General features: G+C 47.1%; 1 protein-coding gene across 1 annotated transcript in view; it reads right to left on the bottom strand.

Moving 5' to 3' along the window:
- Positions 1–1,726: 1,726 nt before the first annotated feature.
- The window catches only part of LOC144507637 (uncharacterized), a 66,315-nt gene continuing 44,588 nt past the window's right edge, over positions 1,727–23,453 (bottom strand). The window contains exons 12-18 of the mRNA XM_078234794.1: positions 22,844–22,986; positions 19,486–19,640; positions 18,207–18,334; positions 16,331–16,415; positions 14,315–14,445; positions 9,293–9,448; positions 1,727–2,741 (exon numbers count right to left, since the gene is read on the bottom strand). Coding sequence (XP_078090920.1) covers positions 2,628–2,741; positions 9,293–9,448; positions 14,315–14,445; positions 16,331–16,415; positions 18,207–18,334; positions 19,486–19,640; positions 22,844–22,986 — 912 coding nt within the window. The 3' untranslated portion in view covers positions 1,727–2,627. The remainder of the gene's footprint in view (positions 2,742–9,292; positions 9,449–14,314; positions 14,446–16,330; positions 16,416–18,206; positions 18,335–19,485; positions 19,641–22,843; positions 22,987–23,453) is intronic.

Below are 23,453 nucleotides of genomic sequence, written 5' to 3'. Positions count from 1 at the left end.
TATTCAAGAGGCGGCTGGATATAGCACTTGGGGCGAATGGGATTAAAGGTTATGGGGAGAAAGCAGGATGAGGCTATTGAGTTGGACGATCAGCCGTGATCGTGATGAATGGCGGAGCAGGCTCAAAGGGCCGAATGGCCTCCTCCTGCTTTTATCTTCTATGACTACACAAATCCCATTTTCCAGTGCTTGGCCCAAAGCCCGAGAGTATGTGTCAGTGCAAGTGAATAGCTAAATACTTAAATGTTTCAGGCGGTGAGTTCCACAACCCTCTGAGCGAAAATGTTTCTTCTCAACTCACCTCCTACCTTAAATCTATGCCCCCCTGGTTACTGGCCTCTCTTCTAATGGGGTAATTGCTTGAAGCAGTGTCCTGGAATGCCAGCCTGGATTTTGTGCTTAGGTTTCTGGGCTTGACTTTCTGACTCAGGAATGACATTGTGTGGCACAGCTAACACCTGTATACAAGAACAAAATCCTGCAGGTGCTGAAAATATTCAACAGGTTTGGCAGCATCTGTGGAGAGAGAAACAGAGTTAATGCTTCAGGCGGCTAGCACTGCTGCCTCACAGTGCCTGGGACCCGGGTTCAATTCCAGCCTTGGGTGACTGCCCATGTGGAGTTTGCGCATTCTCCGTGTCTGCGTGGGTTTCCTCCGGGTGCTCCAGTTTCCTCCCAAACTCTAAAGATGTGCAAGTTAGGTGGATTGGCTGTGCTAAATTGTCCCTTAGTGTCCGAAGGTTTGCAGGTTAGGTGGATTGGCTATGCTAAATTGTCCCCTAGTATCCAAAGACATGCAGGTTAGGTGGATTGGCCATGGTAAATTGTCCCTGAGTGTCCAAAGATTTGCAGGTTAGGTGGATTGGCTATGCTAAATTGTCCCTTAATGTCCAAAGATTTGCAGGTTAGGTGGATTGGCTATGCTAAATTGTCCCCTAGTATCCAAAGACGTGCAGGTTAGGTGGATTGGCCATGGTAAATTGCCCCTGAGTGTCCAAAAATATGTAGGTTAGGTGGATTGGCCATACTAAATTGTCCCTTAATGTCCAAAGATGTGCAGGGTAGGTGGATTGGCTATGCTAAATTGCCCCTTAGTGTCCAAAGATTTGCAGGTTAGGTGGATTGGCCATACTAAATTGTCCCTTAATGTCCAAAGATGTGCAGGGTAGGTGGATTGGCTATGCTAAATTGCCCCTTAGTGTCCAAAGATTTGGAGGTTAGGTGGATTGGCTATGCTAAACTGTTCCCTAGTATCCAAAGATTTGCAGGTTAGGGGGATTGGCCATGCTAAATTTCCCCCCAGATTCCAAAGATGCGTAGGATAGACGGATCAGCAGAGTAAACTGCGTGGGGTTAAGGGGATAGGGAGAGGGGTAGGCTTGGATAAGATGCTCTGTCTCCTTGTGCACCGTAGGGATTCTATGATTTTCATCTGATTTGAAAAGCTCACTCAGTCTCTCTTCTCAGCTGCTGCCAGAGTTGCTGTGTATTTCCAGAATTTTCTGTTCAAATAACACCTGTACGTAACCTGAAGGAGTGCCGTGTTTTAGCCTAGTGGAGACTGCAGCATCCTAACAACGGCCTCATTTGAGATCAGCGAACTCTGCTCAGAACAAGAAGCAAACCTGAACATTTTTTTTTAAAACAGCCTGGCCACTCAACAATATGACACAACGTGATGCTTATCCGTAACTCGGGCAATAAGTCAACACGCGTCAATCCCAAATTAATTAAAAATAACTTTTAATTACACAGAAACTCTTGAAGGCAGGTGTCTTTGTCATGGCAAAGCTATAATGACACCGCGAAGGAAACAAAGATCTATCCCATTTGTCTTAATTTTTTCCAAGTGGGATAACAGGAAAGAAAATAACATATCCCCCCTCCCCCCCCACACCCGCCACAGGCCCGAAGGCCATAGCTGTTGTGCAAGAAATGAACCACTTTGCAACGTGGTTGCGACGACTTGGTTGCACTACTGCTGTCACGTGGTGCTCCAAGATGCAAGACACTCCACTAAACACACACACACACACACACACACACACACACAAAGGGTGAACGTGGAAACAGAGGCGCAGAAGATAAACTAGTAACAAGGTCCAGTCAAGTACCCATTTGTCCTCGTACATGTGGGCAGAGAGGCGTCTGCTATTGGAGCAGGTTAGTGCACCAGGGTTCCGGGATTCACAAACTAATGGGAAAAGCCCTCACTATTCAGACAGTCGAATACGGATCCTCTCACACACACACACACACACACACACAAAACCCCCACCCACCCCCCGCTCCTCATGTTCGTGAGGGAGAATTCAATCTTGAATTATATGCGGCGAAAACCAATTTTTAAACTCAGTGAACAAGTTATATTTGCACTTTTGCTTTTAATATTGAAGAACCCCCATTTCAACTTGTAGCCCCCCAGGTTAAAATCAGTTGTATTTGTAGCCCCCACCCCCCATCCCCTTCCCGTCGTGAACCGTAATGTACAGTCTCTAGCAGTTATTTCTATCTATTCATGTACGGAGCCAAGTAACAGCGCTTCTACTCAAGTCGGTTCACGCGCTGGGGAGCAGATTTTTTTTGTTGAGATTTCTGAGCTGTGCCGGGAGATTCTTCCCCGTACGTCATTCATCGTCGAAGTTCTGCTGCAGCAAGAAGTTTGCGGCCAGGTTCTCGTTCTTCTCGCAAGCGAAGTAAGCCTGAATGACTAGGCCTTCCGGGAAACCCAAGGCTTTTAACTGTGCGAGAGAAAGAAAGGGGAAAAAAAAGGCAAATGGCTAACAAGTACAAGAGTGTGCATTTACACAGTTTTACTTTGCTTATTAGTGTCACAAGTAGGCTTATGGTCAATATTAGGAGATTCAACATGTAAAGAGACACTTCGCAACATAAGCTGCTGAAGTTTATTTATTGGTTACAAGTAAGGCTTACATTAACACTGCAATGAAGCTACTGTGAAAATCCCCGAGTCGCCACACTCCGGCGCCTGTTCAGGTTTAAAGTTTATTTATTAGTGTCACAGGTAGGCTTACATTAACACTACAATGAAGTTACTGTGAAGATCCCCCAGTCGCCACACTCTGGAGCCCATTCGGGTACAGTGAGGGAGAATTTAGCACGGCCAATGCACCTAACCAGCACGTCTTTCGGACTCTGGGAGGAAGCCGGAGCACCCGGTGAAAACTCACGCAGACACGGGAGAGGATGTGCAGACTCAGGACAGATAGTGACCCAAGCCGGGAATCAAATCAGAGTCCCCGGCGCTGTGACACAGAGCACACAGTGCCGCCTTAAACATAGTTAAGACATTGCAATGTGCTTCATAATAGACTTTTTTAAAAAGCCAAGCTTGATACTAGGATACAGAAAGAGAAATTAGGACATGTACCAGAGGTAGGTGTGAAGAGGCACCTTAAAGAGAGAGATGCCAAGAGGTTTAGGAAAGGAATTTCAGACCATAAGGCATAGGCAACTGAAGGCACGACCAGAAATGGTGGAATGACAAAACCCGGGGATGTTTAAAAAGGCCAGAATTGGAGGGACACAGGTATATCGAAGGGGTTACAGAAGTAGGAAGGGTGCTGAACAGAAGCATATACAGAAACTGCTGGAATAACAGCACAACAGAAATTGCTGGAAAAATCTCAGCAAGTCTGACAGCATTTGCAGAGAGACATTTCGAGACTGGATCCTGACTCCAAATGTTGGCTCTATTCTCTCTCCACAGATGCTATCGAGACTTGCTGAGACCTTCCAGCAATTTCTGTTTTAGTTTCAGATTCCAGCATCCGCAGCATTTTATTAGGCGGGACGCGGGCCGTGTTGGGATTTGCAAAGGAGAGAGAGATTTTAAAAAAATAAAAGAGCAAACTACAAATGCTGCAAAATTTGAAATGACAAATCGAGTAGGGACTAATGAATTCGGGACGCATCTTGAAATTCAGATGTTGAGTAACAAAGACTGAATTTAAATATTAGTTTGTGTTTGCCTTCAATCTTTTTTTCCCCCATTATTTAAAGAGATAAAAAATAAATTATGAATGAGCAACTGATTGTTTGTAATGACCTGCTTGACTATAATCAGATCCTAACGCTATCAATGGAATGGAAGTATTGTCTCATACTCGCAAACAGATTCCATCGATCGCTGCTCTGTGCTGACTTAGCTGATCTCATCTTATAGGGTCAGGGCTAAAACTGCAATTGTCTTTTACCCAGAAGGAGTTACAGAGAAGATAACAAAGTAGGACTGTCATTCCACATTGCTATCGGGTGATCAGCCAGAGGCAGTGATGTGGAGGGGGTGTCAGGAAAGGCAAGTCTGTCTACAGAACTGCGCAAGATGGTCACTGAATAGGGAGCCTGTGGGACAACTGGTGCCCGTAGAACCCCATCCAGCAGACGCCAGCCCCATGAGGACAGGAATGGAGCAAAAATAAATCACTCAAAGGATTTATATTCATCAGTAACCATTTCTGCAAATGCAGCCTGCCAGAGATGTCCGTGTGATAAATTCATCACTAATGTCCTTTAGGGAAGGAAATTGGCTGTCCTTACCCGGTCTGGCCTACATGTGACTCCAGAGCCACAGCAATGTGGTTGACTCTCAACTGCCCTCGGACAACTAGGGATGGGCAATAAATGCTGGCCCAGCCAGCGTCGCCCATGTGCCATGAATGAATAAAAATAAACTCTGGGTGGCGCATAGGCACAGTGATTAGCAATGCTGCCTCACAGCACCAGGGACTCGGGTTCAATTCCGGCCTCAGGTGATTGTCGGTGTGGAGTTTGCACATTCCGCCCGTGTCTGCGTGGGTTTCCTCCGGGTGCTCCGCTTTCCTCCCACAGTCCAAAGATGTGCAGGTTAGATGGATTGGCCGTGCTAAATTGACCCTTAGTGTCCAAAGATGTGTAGGTTAGAATAATTAGTCAAGGTAAATTTTGGGGTTACAGGGATAGGGCAAGCGGGAGGGGGCCCGAGTAAGATGCTCTGTCAGCGAGTCAGTGCAGACTCAATGGGCCGAGTGGTCTTCTGCACTGGGGCTCACCCTCAAGTGTTGAGGAAAGACCATCAGAACCATTATGTTGACCCTGCTAACAATGCAACGCTGGCACCAATCTCGCAACCACTGGGAACAATAACTCCCGGGGCGGCGGCGGCGGCGGGGGGGGGGGGGGGGGGGGGGGGGGGGGGTTAAAAAGAAACTTCAGGGGGAAAAAAAGTCTGGAAAATTCCTGACCGAGTCCTGAAAGATATTAAATAAATTCCAGAAGTTCACGACTGCCATCATTAGTGACACCTAAACTAATCTCCTCCCAAGTCTGAATTTGCTAAGGCACAAACAATAGCATCCACTGGGCACTGGTCACAGATCCTACATTTCCATCCAATTACCAACATTTCCCAGATTGGAACAGCTGCACCACAGTTCACCCATCCTATCTAAAGCAGTGGCTGCCATCAGTGATACTGGACCCTCCTTTGTGAAGACCTTGAATAAAAGTTCCTCATAGCCTAGCCTAACCCTAATCCATCATCAGCATTCAGATTGGCATGGTAATTTATGGGGCATTGAGTACAAGAGTTGGGAAATCATGTTGTAGCTATAGAAAGCCTTGGGTTAAGCCTTATATGGAGTATAGCATGCAGTTCTGGTCGCCACACTACCAGAAGGACGTGGAAGCTTTGGAGAGAGTGCAAAGATGTTGCCTGGTCTCGAGGGTGTCGGCTACGAGGAGAGGTTGAATAAACTAGGATTGTTTTCACTGGAAAGACGGAGGCTGAGGGGAGACCTGATAGAGGTCTACAAAATGATGAGCGGCACACACAAGGCAGATAGTCAGAGGGTTTTTCCCAGGGTGGAAGTGTCAATTACAAGGAAGCACAGGTTCAAGGTGGGAGGGGGTGAGTTTAAGGGAGATGTGCAGGGGAAGTTTTCCATGCAGAGAGTGGTGGGTGCCTGGAACGCACTGCCAGAGGAGGTGGTGGAAGCAGGCACACTAGCAACATTTAAGAGGCATCTGGATGGGTCCATGAATAGGGAGGGAATAGAGGGATACGGACCGAGTAAGGGCAAAGGGTTTTTTTTTAAAGTTTAGTTAGGGCATCATGATCAGCACGGGCTTGGAGGGCCAAAGGGCCTGTTCCTGTGCTGTACTTTTCTTTGTAAACCAGAGGTTGAGAGTTCAATCCCACTGTGACTAGTGACAAGATTTTTTGTTATTCATTCGTGGGACATGGGTGTCAATGACTGGCCAGCATTTATTGCCGATCCCTAGTTGCTCTTGGGGGGCAGTTGAGAGTCAACCACATTGCTGTGTGGCTCTGGTGTCACATTTCGATCAGATTGGATAAGGACAGCAGACTTCCTTCCCTAAAGGACATTAGTGAACCAGATGGGTCTTTCCGACAATGGTTTCATGGTCATTTGTAGATTCTTAATTCCAGATATTTTTTTATTGAATTCAAATTCCACCCTTTGCCGTGGCGGGATTTGAACCCGGGGTCCCCAGAACATTAGCTGAGTTTCTGGATTAATAATCTAACGATAATACCACTAGGCCATCGCCTCCCCCCTATTTGAATTCAACGGATCGTGGGCTGGCACCAGAACATGTTTGTGAAAACTGCTGCCTTTTTGTTAAAAACTCTTTCACAAATATTCCACAGGGAGGATTTAGCTGCTGTGGTTAATATGTAACTATTGTGCTGGACTCTTAGTGCTGGCTGTGTGGCTTTCTCCAGGAATAAATGAAGGGAAGAAAAACTAACATACTGCCCAGGATACACTCGTGACTTGTGTCATCTGATTAGGCTGAAGGTTCGTAATATCCTGCCATCTATCCTGTCCCCTTTATCCAGACTGAGTCATCCAGCCAGAGTGGGCCCATCTGTTGCCTTCCTGCAGTTGTACTTTGGAAGTGCAGTACCTTTTATTGAAAACTACTGCAGTAACACTGGACAACAGCCAAAAGAAAAACAGTTCCAGCCTTCAGTGAAGAAATACTGTCTCGGCACAGTGGTTAGCGCTGCTGCCTCACAGCACCAGGTTCAATTCCGGCCTTGGGTGACTGAGTGGAGTTTGCACGTTCTCCCCTGTGTCTGCGTGGGTTTCCTCCGGGTGCTCCGGTTTCCTCCCACACTCCAAAGATGTGCCGATTAGGTGGATTGGCCATGCTAAATTGCCCCTTAGTGTCCAAAGATGTGTAGGTTAGGTGGATTGGCCATGCTAAATTGCCCCTTAGTGTCCAAAGATGTGCGAGTTAGGTGGATTGGCCATGCTAAATTGCCCCTTAGTGTCAGGGAGATTAGCAGGGTAAATACGTGAAGTTACGGGGATAGGGACTGAGTGGGATTCTTGTCGGTACAGGCTCGGTAGGCCTCCTTCTGCACTGTAAGGATTCTACAATTCTATGTATCTAACACACTAAAATATTATATTTACAAGTAGGGACAATTTCTGCCTTCATGGGATTACAAGAGGACGGAGTTTGAGATGCAGTAGAAAGCTGGATGGCCACCGTGAATTGCAGCCCCTGACTAAACATTATCAAAAGTGGGAGACCATCACTCCTCACTATCCATCAACCTGGTGGGTCTCACTCAGTCTGAAATGAAGAAGTGGATCATTCACATAGTACAGAGCAAATAGACACCAAAAGACTGCTGGGTTGTGCTGAGTTGTATCGTTGCTCTGAGATGCTAAAATGGACCCCAGCAGCTCTAGGTTAGGAAAGGTAACGAGGCTCAGTCCGAGTTCCTTTACCCACGCCACTGCCAGTGACTAATCTTCCCTCTGCACTGGTGTGTAGCCAGGCAGCAATAGGGAATTATTTTTATACTCATTCATGGGTGTCACAGGCTGGGCCAGCATTTATTGCCCATCCTTAGTCCCCTGAGGGCAGTTGAGAGTCAACCACATTGCTGTGGCTCTGGAGTCACATGTAGGCCAGACCGGATAAGGACGGCAGATTTCTTTCCCGAAAGGACACTGCTGAACCAGATTGGTTTTTCCGACAATGGTTTCATGGTCATCAGTAGATTCTTAATTTCAGATATTTTTTATTGAATTCAAATTCCATCATCTGCCGCGGCGGGATTCGAACCCGGATCCACAGAACATTAGTTGAGTTTTTGGATTAATAGACTAGCGATAATACCACTAGGCCATCGCCTCCCCAAGTGCCGTGCCACGGATTAATGGGTCACACACAAGAGTGGCCCCTTTAAAGGGAACGGGGAACAGTGCGGCAATCTTAAAGGGAGAAGATGTACAACGGGCCATGCACAGCGAAGGGACATTCGCAGGACTGTTGCCTACGACCCTGCTAGTGACGGACATCAACACTGGGCAAGGTTAGGATGGGGTTTAGCTACAACAGCCTGATGATATGGCTTCTGGGGAAAGTACTGGAGAACGCCTGGCACTTGGTGTAAACATAACCAACATAGGGTGGCACGGTGGTCAGCACTGCTGCCTCACAGCGCCAGGGTCCCAAGTTCAATTCCGGCCTCGGGTCACTGTCTGTGTGGAGTTTGCACGTTCTCCCCGTGTCTGCGTGGGTTTCCTCCGGGTGCTCTGGTTTCCTCCCACAGTCCAAAGTTGTGCAGGTTAGGTGGATTGGCCATGCTAAAATGCCCCTTAGGGACTAGCAGGGCAAATACATGGGGTTACAGGGATAGGGCCTGGATGGAATTGTTGTCGGTCGGTGCAGGCTTGATGGGCCGAATGGCCTCCTTCTGCACTGTAGGGATTCTATGTCAGTATTCTCTTGGAAAGAGGGGAGGAAAAATAAATAACAAATCACATCACTTTTGGATAACATTTTGATGAGAGACCCCAGTAAATGGTCAATACTGAAAACCCCAATTTGTAGGAATTAGAATCATAGAATCCACAGTGCAGGAAGAGGCCATTCGGGCCTTCAAGTCTGCACCGAACACAATCCCACCCAGGCCCTAACCCCCATAACCCCATGCATTTACCCTGCTAATCCCCTCAACAATAAGGGGCAATTTAGCATGGCCAATCCACCTAAGCCGCACATCTTTGGAGTGTGGGAGGAAATCGGAGCACCCGGAGGAAACCCACGCAGACACGGGGAGAACGTGCAGACTCCGCACAGACAGTCACCCAGGCCGGGAATCGAACCCGGGTCACTGGCGCTGTGAAGCAGCAGTGCTAATCACCGTGCCGCCCTAATGTAAGAGATGGGGGGAAAGATGTTTCCAATTTTATGAAAAGGTCTTGTCGAGTTTGGCTACATTTATTTGCTGGTTCTCACTGACCCGTTCTATGGCTTCTTTCTCTTGGGGTGTAACCTGAACATAGCTCGACTGCGATGAATCCTCTCCAACTGCTCCCATCTCCCCTTCAATCTCAGCGGCATCCTCCACAGGCTCATTCAACATCTGGATGAACTGTTCTTGGTTTTGGCTGATTTGCTGCAGGTAAGGAAATCATTGGCGATTATTATACTCGCATTTACCAGAGAACACTATCCCATCAAAACATCGACAAGCCCTTCACACACAAGGAATTCATTTCAACACCGAACGACTCTCTCGATGCAGTCACTCTGGGCCAGAAGCACGCCGTAACTGATTAACTTGAGTTTTAGTGGCATTTATCAGAAGAAATATTGGCCTGAAGGCTGGGAAATAGGGGAGGGGGGGGGGGGGGGGGGGAGAGAGAGAAAGAGAAGAAGAGGCACTAACCGAGGCAGGGATGTACTGCTGAGGCTTTATAAGAACACAAGAACTAGGAGCAGGAGTAGGCCATCTGGCCCCTCGAGCCTGCTCCGCCATTCAATAAGATCATGGCTGATCTTCTCCTGGACTCAGCTCCACTTACCCGCCCGCTCACCATAACCCTTAATTCCTTTACTGTTCAAAAATTTATCTATCCCTGCCTTAAAAAAACATTCAATGAGGGAGCCTCAACTGGGCAGGGAATTCCACAGATTCACAACCCTCTGGGTGAAGAAGTTCCTCCTCAACTCAGTCCTAAATCTGCTTCCCCTTATTTTGAGGCCATGCCCCCAGTTCTAGTTTCACCCGCCAGTGGAAACAACTTCCCTGCTTCTATCTTATCTATTCCCTTCATAATCTTATATGTTTCTATAAGATCTCCCCTCATTCTTCTGAATTCCAAAGAGAAGAGCCCCAGTCTACTCAGTCTCTCCTCATAAGCCAATCCTCTCAACTTCAGAATCAACCTAGTGAATCTCCTCTGCATCCCCTCCAGTGCCAGTATATCCTTTCTCAAGTAAGGAGCCCAAAACTGTACACAGTACTCCAGGTGTGGCCTCACCAACATCTTATTCAGCTGCAACATAACCTCCCTGTTTTTAAACTCCATCCCTCTAGCAATGAAGGACAAAATTCCATTTGCCTTCTTAATTACCTGCTGCACCTGCAAACCAACTCCTTGAGATTCCTGCACAAGGACATCCAGGTCCCTCTGCGCAGCAGCATGCTGCAATTTTTTACCATTTAAATCATAGCCCATTTTGCTGTTATTTCTACCAAAATGGATGACCTCACATTTACCAACATTGTACTCCATCTGCCAGACGCTCGCCCACTCACTTAGACTATCTAAATCCCTTTGCAGACTTTCATGGTCCTCTGCACACTTTGCTCTGCCACTCATCTTAGTGTCATCTGCGAATTTTGACACATTACACTTGGTCCCCAACCCCAAATCATCTATGTAAATCGTAAACAATTGCGGTCCCAACACTGATCCCCGAGGCACACCACTAGTCACTGATCGCCAACCAGAAAAACACCCATTTACCCCCACTCTTTGCTTTCTGTTAGTTAACCAATCCTCTATCCATGCTAATACATTACCCATAACACCATGCACCTTTATCTTATGTAGCAGTCTTTGGTGTGACACCTTGCCAAATGCCTTCTGGAAATCCAGATACACCACATGCACAGGTTCCCCATTGTCCACTGCACATGTAATATTCTCAAAGAATTCCACCAAAGTAGTCAAACATGACCTTCCCTTCCTGAACCCATGCTGCGTCTTACCAATGGGGCAATTTATTAGGCTCTGATCAGACCACATTTGGAGTATTGTGAGCATTTTTGGGCCCCAGGTGTGCTGGCCCTGGAGAGCATCCAGAAAAGGTTCACGAGAATAATCATAGAATCCTACAGTGCAGAAGGAGGCCACTCAGCCCATCGAGGTCTGCACCGACCACAATCCCACCCAAACCCTATTTCCGCAATCCCATGTATTTACTCTCTTAATCACTTAATCACTAGATCAATTTAGCATGGCCAATCAACCTAACACAGCTTTGGACTGTGGAAGGAAACCGGAGTACCCGGAGGAAACCCATGCAGACATGGGGAAAACGTGCAAACTCCACACAGACAGCCACCCGAGGCCAGAATCTTTCATGGGATGTGGGCAGCGCTGGCAAGGCCAGCATCTGTTTCCCATCCCCATTTGCCCTGGAACTGAGTGGCTTGTGGGGCCGTTTCATTGCTGTGGGTCGGGAATCACACGTTGGCCAAACCAGGCAAGGACGGCAGGTTTCCTTCCCTAAAGGGACATTGGCGAACAAGTTGAGTTTTTACGACGATCATCACGGTCATCATTACTAGCTTTCCAGATTTATTAACTAAGTAAAGGTGATGCTATGGAAGGCGGCACGGTGGCACAGTGGTTAGCACTGCTGCTTCACAGAACCAGGGACCCAGGTTCGATTCCAGCTTTGGCTGACTGTCTGTGTAGAGTTCGCACATTCTTCCCTGAGTCCACGTTGATTTCCTCCCACAGTCCAAGGATCATAGAATCCCTACAGTGCAGAAGGAGGCCATTCGGCCCATCGTGTCTGCACTGACCACAATCCCACCCAGGCCCTATCCCCATAACCCCATGCATTTATCCTAGCTCGTCCCCCTGACACCAAGGGGCAATTTAACATGGCCAATCCACCTAATCCACACATCTTTGGACTTGTATCAAACTTTAAACCAGATCCAACAAATGATCGCTTTTGATTTGATTCATTATTGTCACATGTATTACCATACAGTGAAAAGTATTGTTTCTTGCACGTTATGCAGACAAAGCATACCGTTCATAGAGAAGGAAAGGAGTGTGCGCAGAATGTAGTGTTACAGTTATAGTGAGGGTGTAGAGAAAGATCAACATAATGCAAGGTAGGTCCATTCAAAAAACTTCAGGCTTGAAAGAAAGAATCACTGATCAAAAATAATCAAACTACACCGAAACACTGAAGCAATATGGAATTATTATTCATAGAAATCATAGAAACCCTACAGTGTAGAAAGAGGCCATTCGGCCCATCGAGTCTACACCGATCACAATCCCACCCAGGCCCTACCCCCATATCCCTACATATTTACCCGCTAATCCCTCTAACCTACGCATCTCAAGACACTAAGGGCAATTTTAGCACAGCCAATCAACCTAACCCGCACATCTTTGGACTGTGGGAGGAAACCGGAGCACCCGGAGGAAACCCACGCAGACACGAGGAGAATGTAATATTACTTCCACACAGGAATGATACTTTAAGACTAAGTTAACACAACCGATTACATATTCCTTATTATTAGTGTTCCATGATCAGGACTCCAAGCATATTATGAGGTCAGGCTGGACTTTTTCTATTCTGTCATAAACGTGTGGAAAGAATGCTTCACTCCAGGGGCAATTTCACTGACAAATTAGAGATCTTTTATCAGAAGAAACTTTATCAAAACATTTAGCGAACAAAATGAAGCAGTTTAACTCTTAATAGTTGAACAATTGTTAAACATGAAAAGAAACAACTTTAATTTCTAACTTAGCACTATTTCAGTTCCAAATAAGCAACATAGACATAAAACCGACTTTAAATATAGAATCATAGAACCACTACAGTGCAGAAAGAGGCCATTAAGCCCATCGAGCCTGCACCAACAACAATCCCACCCAGGCCCTATCCCCGTAACCCCATACATTTACCCTGCTAATCCCCCTGACACTAAGGGGCAATTTTAGTATGGCCAATCCACCTAACCCACACATCTTTGGACTGTGGGAGGAAACTGGAGCACCCGGAGGAAACCCCATGCAGACACGAGGAGAGCGTAAAAACTCCACACAGGCAGTCACCCAAGGCCAGAATTGAACTCCCGTCCCTGGAGCTGTGAGGCAGCAGTGCTAACCACTGTGCTCAGGCATCATTATTTTCTGAGAGATATGGAGTTCCAAGAAGCCTGCAAAAATCCTTCTCACTTCAACCAGGCTTCAACTGCAAGCTCAACTACAGACCTAGCTCCTCCCATTGAATACAATCATATGACCCTGTATGTCTAAACTCAGCTTCCATTCCTTTAATCAAAATAATCCAGAGGACCTTTTCTCTTGTAAACAAGAGTCCATTAGCTCTCCCCTAAGTTAACACTACATGGCTAAAATGAGTAATTATCCTGCTTCCCCAGCATCTGATTTGCATTCCTTCCAGACATACCGACTGCCTATAGAAAAAAAGCTGAACTTTAAACATACCACAGAAACATAAAATATATCAACAGCACAGTATCATCACAATTATATGTTGTTTTTTGCATTCACTAAAGTGAGAAACTGCAGTGCCAAGATATATTGAGGAAGGCCAAACCTCTTAGTTCAGCCAGAATAAAAACCCTACATTTCCCACGCATCACAGTCCAAGCTTCCAGGTTTTCTACCCCCATTCTGCAAATTGATCACTCTGTGCATGTAAAATTGTCTCAGTTTACTCTTTAGCTAGTCGCATGACTTAGTTTAGTTTATTTATTAGTGTCACAAGTAAGCTTACATTAACACCGTAACAAAATTATTGTGAAAATCCCCTAATCGCCACACTCCGGCGTCTGTTCGGGCACACTGAGGGAGAATTTAGCACAGCCAATGCACCCTAACGTCTTTCAGACTGTGGGAGGAAACCGGAGCACCCGGAGGAAACGCGCGCAGACACAGGGAGAAAGTGCAAACTCCGTACAGTCACCCAAGACAGGAATCGAACCCTGATCGCTGGCACTGTGAGGCATCAGTGCTAACCACTGTGCCACCATGCTGTCCATCGCACTGAGGCATCAGTGCTAACCACTGTGCCATCATGCTGTCCATCGCACTGAGGCAGCAGTGCTAACCACTGTGCCATCCATTAGGCATCTGTCCTAATGGCGCAGGTTAACTTAGAGTATACCCACCTTCCCTGCACCATTAACATCTGAAATTAGATGGTTGTAATCAATGCACGAAAGGACATGATGGCTTTTGGCCCTTACCTGTAGTAGCTGTGGGTTCTCTCTACCCAGCTGCTGAAGCAGGGCTGGTAACATTGAAGGGTTCTGCTGCAGTACCTGCCTCATGTTCTGGAACTGGGGCAGATCTCGAAGGAATTCCAAAGGGCTCTCAGCTTGGTGGAAATGGAAGGAAGAAAGGCAATTGTTTTTTTTTGACAAAAAGTGTTTTGAGTCAGGCAGCCTGACTGGAGAAACAGAATGGTGAATATATTATCTGCACCAAACTCTTAAATTCCTGAACTATGGGGAACAGACGAGGTAGCCCAAGGCAAGAAGGGAAGGGCAACAAAATAGAGTTAGCCTTCGGCTAGTGGCTGCTTTCAGGGCATTACAAAGAACAAAGAGAATTACAGCACAGGAACAGGCCCTTCGGCCCTCCAAGCCTGCACCGACCATGCTGCCCATCTGAACTAAAACACCCGACCCTTCCGGGGACCGTATCCCTCTATTCCCATCCTATTCATGTATTTGTCAAGACGCCCCTTAAAACTCGCTATCGTATCTGCTTCCACTACCTCCCCCGGCAGCGAGTTCCAGGCACCCACCACCCTCTGTGTAAAAAACTTGCCTCGTACATCTCCTTTAAACCTTGCCCCTCGCACCTTAAACCTATGCTCCCTAGTAATTGACTCTTCCACCCTGGAAAAAAGTTTCTGACTATCCACTCTGTCCACGCCCCTCATAATCTTGTAGACTTCTATCAGGTCGCCCCTTAACCTCCGGTGAGAACAAACTAAGTTTCTCCAACCTCTCCTCATAGCTAATGCCCTCCATACCAGGCAACATCCTGGTAAATCTTTTCTGTACCCTCTCCAAAGCCTCCACATCTTTCTGGTAGTGTGGCGACCAGAATTGAGCACTATATTCCAAGTTGCGGCCTAACTAAGGTTCGATAAAGCTGCAACATGACTTGCCAATTTTTAAACTGTTGAATCTTAAATTGTTGAAGGAGGTTTGCAATTTGGTCGGAGAGCCAAGGCCATTCAGCCCATTTAGTCCATGCCGGCTTTCTGGTGCGTAAACACGTGGCCTGCTGAAACACTAAGCAAGGCAAATCCGACCATCCCACAATGACACCCTGGTCCTTACTGGACGCACACGGGGAGAAGGCAGCAGTAAGGGCAGGAAGAAACTATTTGGTACCCTTGAGTCAGGGAAGGCTAAGAAAGCCGGGGAAGGGGAGGGAGGAGGGTGGGGGGAACAAGAGCCAACTCAACTCCTGTAAAGTTAAAGTTTATTTATTAGTCACAAGTAAGGCTGACATTAACACTACAATGAAGTTACTGTGAAAATCCCCTAGTCGCCACACTCCGGCGCCTGTTCGGGTACACTGGGGGAGAATTTAGCTCGGCCAATGTACCCTAACCAGCATGTCTTTTGGAAACCGGAGCACCCGGAGGAAACCTACGCAGACACGGGGAGAACGCGCCAACTCCGCACAGACAGTGACCCAAAGCTGGAATGAAACCCGGGTCCCTGGAGCTGTGAGGCACAGTAAGAAGTCTCACAACACCAGGTTAAAGTCCAACAGGTTTATTTGGTAGTACAGGCCACTAGCTTTTGGACCTCGGCCCCTTCATCGGGTGAGTGGGAGTTGTGTTCACAAACAGGGCATATAAAAGACACAAACTCAATTTACAAAATAATGGTTGGAATGCGAGTCTTTACAGGTAATCAAGTCTTAAAGGTACAGACAATGTGAGTGGAGAGAGGGTTAAGCACAGGTTAAAGAGATGTGTATTGTCTCCAGCCAGGACAGTTAGTGAGATTTTGCAAGCCCAGGCAAGTCGTGGGGGCTACAGATAGTGTGACATGAACCCAAGATCCCGGTTGAGGCCATCCTCATGTGTGCGGAACTTGGTTACCAGTTTCTGCTGTGAGGCAGCAGTGCTAACCACTGTGCCACTGCATAGGGGAAAGAACCAGAGTTAATGTTTCAGGCCGATGATTGTGCATCAGAATTTACTTGCAAGCACAACTGTGCACGGTATTGCTTACCTGGCTGTTCTGGGTTACTTAATGGATCAGATTCGAGACCCTCTTGAGACACTGCACTCTCCTGCACTGGAGTATCAGGCATACCCTGTGAACGAAAAGAGGGGACGAGAGAGGTTCAACATGACTTTGTCAGTAAATAACAAATTTTACAACATATTATGGCATGGGATAAATACTTCCTCTCCCACCTTGTGCTAGCCTGCACACCAACACTTTAAAAGTCTGTACAAAAATACTAGTTATTACTGTGCAGTGAAATGCATTGTAAATACAGGAAACACCACATACACTCCCTCATCATCAAACACAACATTTCAACCTGGACACGGTCAGTATAGGGTAGAAAGGTTAAGTACTAGGGGACATAGGTTTAAGGTGCGTGGGGGAAAGTTTAGAGGAGATGTGCGAGGCAAGTTTTTTACACAGAGGGTGGTGAATGTCTGGAACGCGCTGCCCGGGGAGGTGGTGGGAACAGGTACGATAGCGGCATTTAAGGGGCAACTAGACGAATACATGAATAGGATGGGAATGGAAGGATACGGACTCTGTAAGGGCAAACGGTCTTAGTTTAGGCAGGCATCATGATCGATGCAGGTTTGGAGGGCCGAAGGGCCTGTTCCTGTGCTGTTCTGTTCTTTGTTCCCCTAACCAAAGAAAAATCACTTGGAGCTGTTGTATAGCATTTGGTAGGTTTACAGTATTATTCCTTCACCTGCCAGATGTGGGCGTCGCTGGCTAGACCAGCATTTGTAGCCCATCAGTAATTGCCCTCAAGATTAACCTTCTTGAAGCTGCTGCAGTCCCACGTGGTGTAAGTACACCCACAGTGCTGTTAGGGAGGGAGTTCCAGGATTTTCACCCAGTGGCAGTGAAGGTTTTACCTCATCACCCACCTTGTTTGCATCGATTAAAACGTGCATTTTCTTTTCCAGAAGAAAATAGGAAGTTCAGAAAAAGACTTCCTTTACCTGATGGGCGGCACAGTGGTTAGCGCTGCGGCCTCACAATACCAGGGACCCAGGTTTGATTCCTGGCTTGGGCCACTGTCTGTGCGGAGTCTGCATGTTCTCCCCGTGTCTGCGTGAGTTTCCGCCCACAGTCCGAAAGATGTGCTGGGTTAGGTACATTGGCCATGCTAAATTCTCCCTCAGTGTACCCGAACAGGCGCTGGAGTGTGGCGACTAGGGGATTCTCACAGTAACTTCATTACAGCGTTAATGTAAGCCTACTTGCGACTAATGAATAAACTTTAACTTTAAATTGCCCCTCAGTGTCCAAAGATCTGTAGGTTAGGGGGGGGATTAGCGGGGTAAATACGTGGGGTTATGGGGATAGAGCCCGGGTAAGATGCTCTGTCAGAGAGTCGGTGCAGACTCAATGGGCCAAATGGCCTCCTTCTGCATTGTAGGCATTCTATGATAATGTGGAACTCACTAATGTAGGGAATGGTTGAAGCAAATAGTATTGGTGCACTTAAGGAGAAACTAGACAAGTATATAAAGGAGAAAGGAATAGAGGGTTACACTGATAGATTTAGGTGAGGAAAGATGGGTGGAGGCTCGAGTGAAGCATGAACACCAGCATAGACTGGTTGGGCCGAATGGCCTGTTGCTGTATCGTATATCCTACATAACCCCACATAAAAGGTGGCAAGGTAAGTTTGGCAATAACCCTGACCACGCACCCCATTACTTTACCAGGAACAGTCAGATAAACAAGCAGCAAATGGTGTGAACAGCACCAACCCCTATCGACACACAAACGCACCTTCACACAAACGCACCTTCACAAGCGCACGCTCACACACACACCCACCTCTTCACACGCGCATGCTCACGCACGCTCACACATAGACACACACACACACACCCCCTACCGTCAGCAGGTACTCCACAGCCCTGTGCGGGTTATTGAAGCTCGCCCTTAATGCCGCCACCACCTGCTCACGTTCATAGCCCATCGATACAATTTCTGACAGCATGGTCTCGTAAGCCACGTCCCTCACTGGAAAGGAACAATTTTTATAGCATAAATACCCTGGTAATCGCAAAATTACATTCTGCTGTACGCTCATCAATGTCCAGCATTAACAAAGGTCAAAGAAAAGCGGCCAATGTTCAAGATGACTCTTATCAATTTCAGGTTAATTGATGTAATAGACGCAAACACTAGCAGAACTTCCATAGTATGCTTCAATGTCCTCAAATAGTAACAGAGGTGTTACCATAAGGAAAAAGGGTTACCAGAAGGTGCAAATTACAGCACAGCACTTTTCATACATTCTAAGACCTCTTACAGATTATATAGCCACATAAAACCTTGGTTAGGCTGCATTTGGAACATTGCGTGCAGTCCTGGTCGCCACACTACCAGAAGAATGTGGAAGCTTTAGAGACAGGGAAAAGGTTTACCAGGATGTTGCCTGGTCTCTCTGGCTATGAGGAGAGGTTGAATAAACTAGGATGGTTTTCATTGGAAAGACGGAGGCTGAGGGGAGACCTGATAGAGGTCTACAAAATGATGAGAGGCACAGACAGGGTGGATAGTCAGAGGCTTTTCCCCCCCCCCCCCAGGGTGGAAGTGCCAATTACAAGGGGGCACAGGTTCAAGGCGAGAGAGGGAAAGTTTAAGGGAGATGTGCGGGAGAAGTTTTTCACGCAGAGAGTGGTGGGTGCGTGGAGCGCGCTGCCAGAGGAGGTGGTGGAAACAGGCACATTAGCAACATTTAAGAGGCATCTGGATGGGTACATGAATCGGGAGGGAATAGAGGGATACGGACCGGGAAAGGGCAGAGGGGCTTTTCTTTAGTTTAGTTAGGGCTTCATGATCAGCACGGATTTGGACGGCCAAAAGGCCTGTTCCTGTGCTGTACTTTTCTTTGCTTTGTGTATAAATTCATCAACAAACAATTACATTCCTGGCACTAGATCAGACAAGGGTAAATACTTGCAGCTCCCTCCTACAGCTCAGCATTGTAAAATCCTGCTATCACTGCTTTACGTCCATTACAGCAGCGGAGAGCATTTCACAGTAATAGCAAATCATCAGCTGACGAAATAGCTTTTAATCATTGCGGACGTGGCTGTTTCTGGCTTTCTTGGTTCCCATCCCTTGCGTTTATTGCAAGCAAAAAGGAAGGTTATGGATTTACTGACCTGGCATTGTGGTATCATCGTGAGGCAAGTCGTCAGTCAAATCGCTCTGCAAACTCGGTTCCGAGATTAAATCAATCATTGACACTTGCGCAGGGTGTAAATCACTGACTGACAATGGGGCCGAGAGTATATCACTCCCCAAAGAGGGCATCGAACTGTGAAGACAAATATAAGAGGAGTCTTTAACCAATAATTTGGCAACATAGCATTGTTCTTACACTCCTAAAGTTAAAGTTTATTTATTAGCGTCACAAGTAGGCTTATATTAACACTGCAATGAAGTTACTGTGAAAATCCCCTAGTCGCCACACTCCGGCACCTATTCGTGTACACGGAGGGAGAATTTAGCACGGACAATCCACCCTAACCAACACGTCTTTGGACTGTGGGAGGAAACTGGAGCACCCGGAGGAAACCCAAGCAGACACGGGGAGAACGTGCAGACTCCGCGCAGACAGTGACCCAAGGCCGGAATTGAACCCAAGTCCCTGGCACTGTGAGACAGCAGTGCTAACCACTGTGCCACCGTGCCACCTCTGTAGCACTTTGTCTACACTTGCGCTGCCTCGGCAAAGCAGCCAGCATGATTAAGGACCCCACGCAACCCCAGACATTCTCTCTTCCAACTTCTTCCTTCGGGAAAAAGGCACAAAAGTCTGAGGTCACGTACCAACTGACTCAAGAACAGCTTCTTCCCTGCTGCTGTCAGACTTTTGAATGGACCTACCTCTACACCCTAGCTATGACTGCACTCTCCCCTTTCCTTCTCTATGAACGGTATGTTTTGTCTGTATAGCGCATAAGAAACAATACTTTTCACTGTATGTTAATAAGTGACAATAATAAATCAAATCAAAATCAAATGATAAATGTTTACTACAGATTCCAAGAGATCCGTGCCCACTGGTGGGCTCCCTGCACTGGCACCACGATCTCTGGCACTCTATTCCTGCTGGCAGAACAGGACAGCCAGGTATTTATGTGTACATCCTTGGCTGGTGGGGTAAGGGAGCCAGATTTACTACTAGACAAGCAGAGAGTCGGCTCACAAACACTTGTTTCCTGGAACTAGGGTGGCACAGTGGGTTAGCACCGCTCCCTCACAGCGCCAGGGACCAGGGTTCAATTCTGGCCTGGGGTCGCTCTCTGCATGGAGTTTGCACATTCTCCCCGCGTCTGCGTGGGTTTCCTCCGGGTGCTCCGGTTTCCTCCCACGCTCCAAAGACGTGCAGGTTAAATTGGATTAGCCATGTTAAATTGCCCCCTTAGTGTCCAAAGATGTGCAGGTTAGGGGGATTAGCGGAGTAAATACGTGGGGATAGGGCTTGGGTAGCATGCTCTGTCAAAGACTCGATGGGCCGATTCTGCACTGTAGGAATTCTATGATATGAACTAATATTCAGGTAAAGTACTCTGAGACTGCAAATCTGAAATAAAAACAACAAACTTATTTCAGTATATATTACAGGGGAATGATGTATTCTTTGTGCGTTATGATATGGTGCCTAATCGCTAATTAACATAGTCAGGCAGCAGAGAAACATCATACCATTTGTTAAACATATTTCTGGATATTCAAATCCTACTACCGATAGCAGAGAGTGCTGGTGCTGTGGTAACAGCATCAACAGGCTGCCTGCTGAGTCCCTTCTGACTTCCACCAAGCGACAGTGGGAAAGGTAGACAGCTCGGATTTGCTTACTCCAGAGACAGGTTTACCCACTCTCCCCTCTATTCCTCATATCTCCACTCCCCTTCTGAAGGTGTTCACTGATACAGGGCAGGGTTTCACGGTTGCTGGTCGCCTTTGTTTCCTTGCCCAGAAGGCCATTCCCAACATTCAAGCCAAGAATCAAAGTGCTATTTGTCCACGGAAGGTCTTACACATAATGCTCAGAGGCTGGAATCCTGGCTTACTGTTCACCATGATGTGGAATCAGAATTTATGTCACACTATTTGTAACTCCCACAGTTGCGTGGACCTGCAGAGTTTCACTGGCTGTCTTGTCTGGAGACAATACACATCTTTTTAGCCTGTCTTGATGCTCTCTCCACTCCCATTGTTTTGTTTCTTAAAGACTGGATTAGTTGTAAGTATTCGCATTCCAACCATTATTCATGTAAATTGAGTCTGTGTCTTATAAGTTCTGTTTGTGAACAGAATTCCCACTCACCTGAAGAAGGGGCTCAGAGCCTCGAAAGCTTGTGTGGCTTTTGCTACCAAATAAACCTGTTGGACTTTAACCTGGTGTTGTTAAACTTCTTACTGTGTTTACTGTTCACCACCCTTGTCCAGGGCACTGAGGCAAACTGTCAAGTCCCCACTGAGCCAGTCTGAGAGCAACAAAGACGTCGCCGCAGTAGATTTCACCGAGGCATCTCCTACTCTCCTGTTCAAGACCCTCCATGGCCTTGTCCCTCCCTACCTCTCCAATATCCTCCAACTCCTAACCCTTCCAAGGTACCTGTACTCTTCTAATTCTGGCCCCTTGTGCATTCCCAGTTATAATCACTCCACTATTAGGGATCATGCCTTCAGTTGCCTCGGCCCTGTGCGCTGGAAATCACCCCCCCAACCCTTACAATGGTGGCACGGTGGTTAGCACCGCTGCCTCACAGCACCAGGGATCCGGGTTCAATTCCGGCCTTGGGTCACTGTGCGTGGAGTCTGCACATTCTCCCCTGTGTCTGTGTGGGTTTCCTCCGGGTGCTCCGGTTTCCTCCCATAGTCCAAAGATGTCCAGGTTAGGTGGATTGGCCATGCTAAATTGCCCCTTAGTATCCAAAGATGTCCAGGTTAGGTGGATGGGCCGTGCTAAATTGCCCCTTAGTATCCAAAGATGTCCAGGTTAGGTGGATTGGCCATGCTAAATTGCCCCTTAGTATCCAAAGATGTCCAGGTTAGGTGGATGGGCCGTGCTAAATTGCCCTTAGTGTCCAAAGATGTCCAGGTTAGGTGGATTGGCCATGCTAAATTGCCCTTTAGTGTCCAATGATGTACAGGTTAAGTGGATTAGCCACGGCAATGGTGCAGGGTTACAGGTAGGGCAGAGGGGAGGACCTGGGTGGAATGTTCTTTCAAAGTGTTGGTGCAGACCCGATGGGCCGAATGGCCTCTTTCTGCACCATAGGGATTCTAGATTCTACCCCTCTCCCCCTTGCTTCCCTCCTGAAATAATTCTCAAATCCTACCACTTTGACCAATCTTTTGGTCATCTGACCTAATAGCTCCTGGTGTGGTTTGGTGTCTGTGGTGTCATATAAATGTAGGTTGATGTTGTTGCTCAGCAATGTATCAGGGAGCGTCTTCAAGGGAATCGGAGAGTCACTGGCCTGGTCCGATGTTATCAGCTTTTACCTGGATATTGAAACAGAGCTGGTAATAGTCTGGGCTTGGCTTCCATCATCCGTATTCTGTTTCTCCTCCCCTTCTGTCTGCGACTGTGTGGCGGATGGCGCGACTGTAGCAACTGATCCTGTTTCTGTGGGGACATTTTTAGGCTGCGGGTTTGAAAAGAAAAAGTTGCATTTTTAGTGAAGTCTCTACCCAAAGCCACTGTGTTAATTAGCGATTAGGCACCCTGTCATAACGCACAAAGAATACATCATTCCCCTGTAATATATACTGAAATAAGATGAATGAGTCCACGATGAGAGTGGTGGAAATTGGAGCAAAACTAAAAACAAATCTGTGAGGTAAAACTCTTCAGTCTCCGCTCTCAAACCCCCACCACCTGTACGTGCACCATACAGAGAGTATAGATTAAAGTGCATTTCCAAACATTTCCTTCCGAAATCATTCATTGTCTTTGTTCCACCACTCTTGTAGACAGAATCACACAATCACAGAATACTACAGTGTAGAAGAGGCCCTTCAGCCCATCGAGTCTGCACCAATGCATGAAGTGCCCTGACCTGCCCACCTAACCCCATTTACCAACACTTGACCCATAGCCTTGAATGTTATG

The sequence above is a fragment of the Mustelus asterias genome, chromosome 19, assembly GCF_964213995.1.
Source record: "Mustelus asterias chromosome 19, sMusAst1.hap1.1, whole genome shotgun sequence".
NCBI lineage: Eukaryota > Metazoa > Chordata > Chondrichthyes > Carcharhiniformes > Triakidae > Mustelus > Mustelus asterias.
This window is presented reverse-complemented; position numbering and strand designations above follow the sequence as displayed.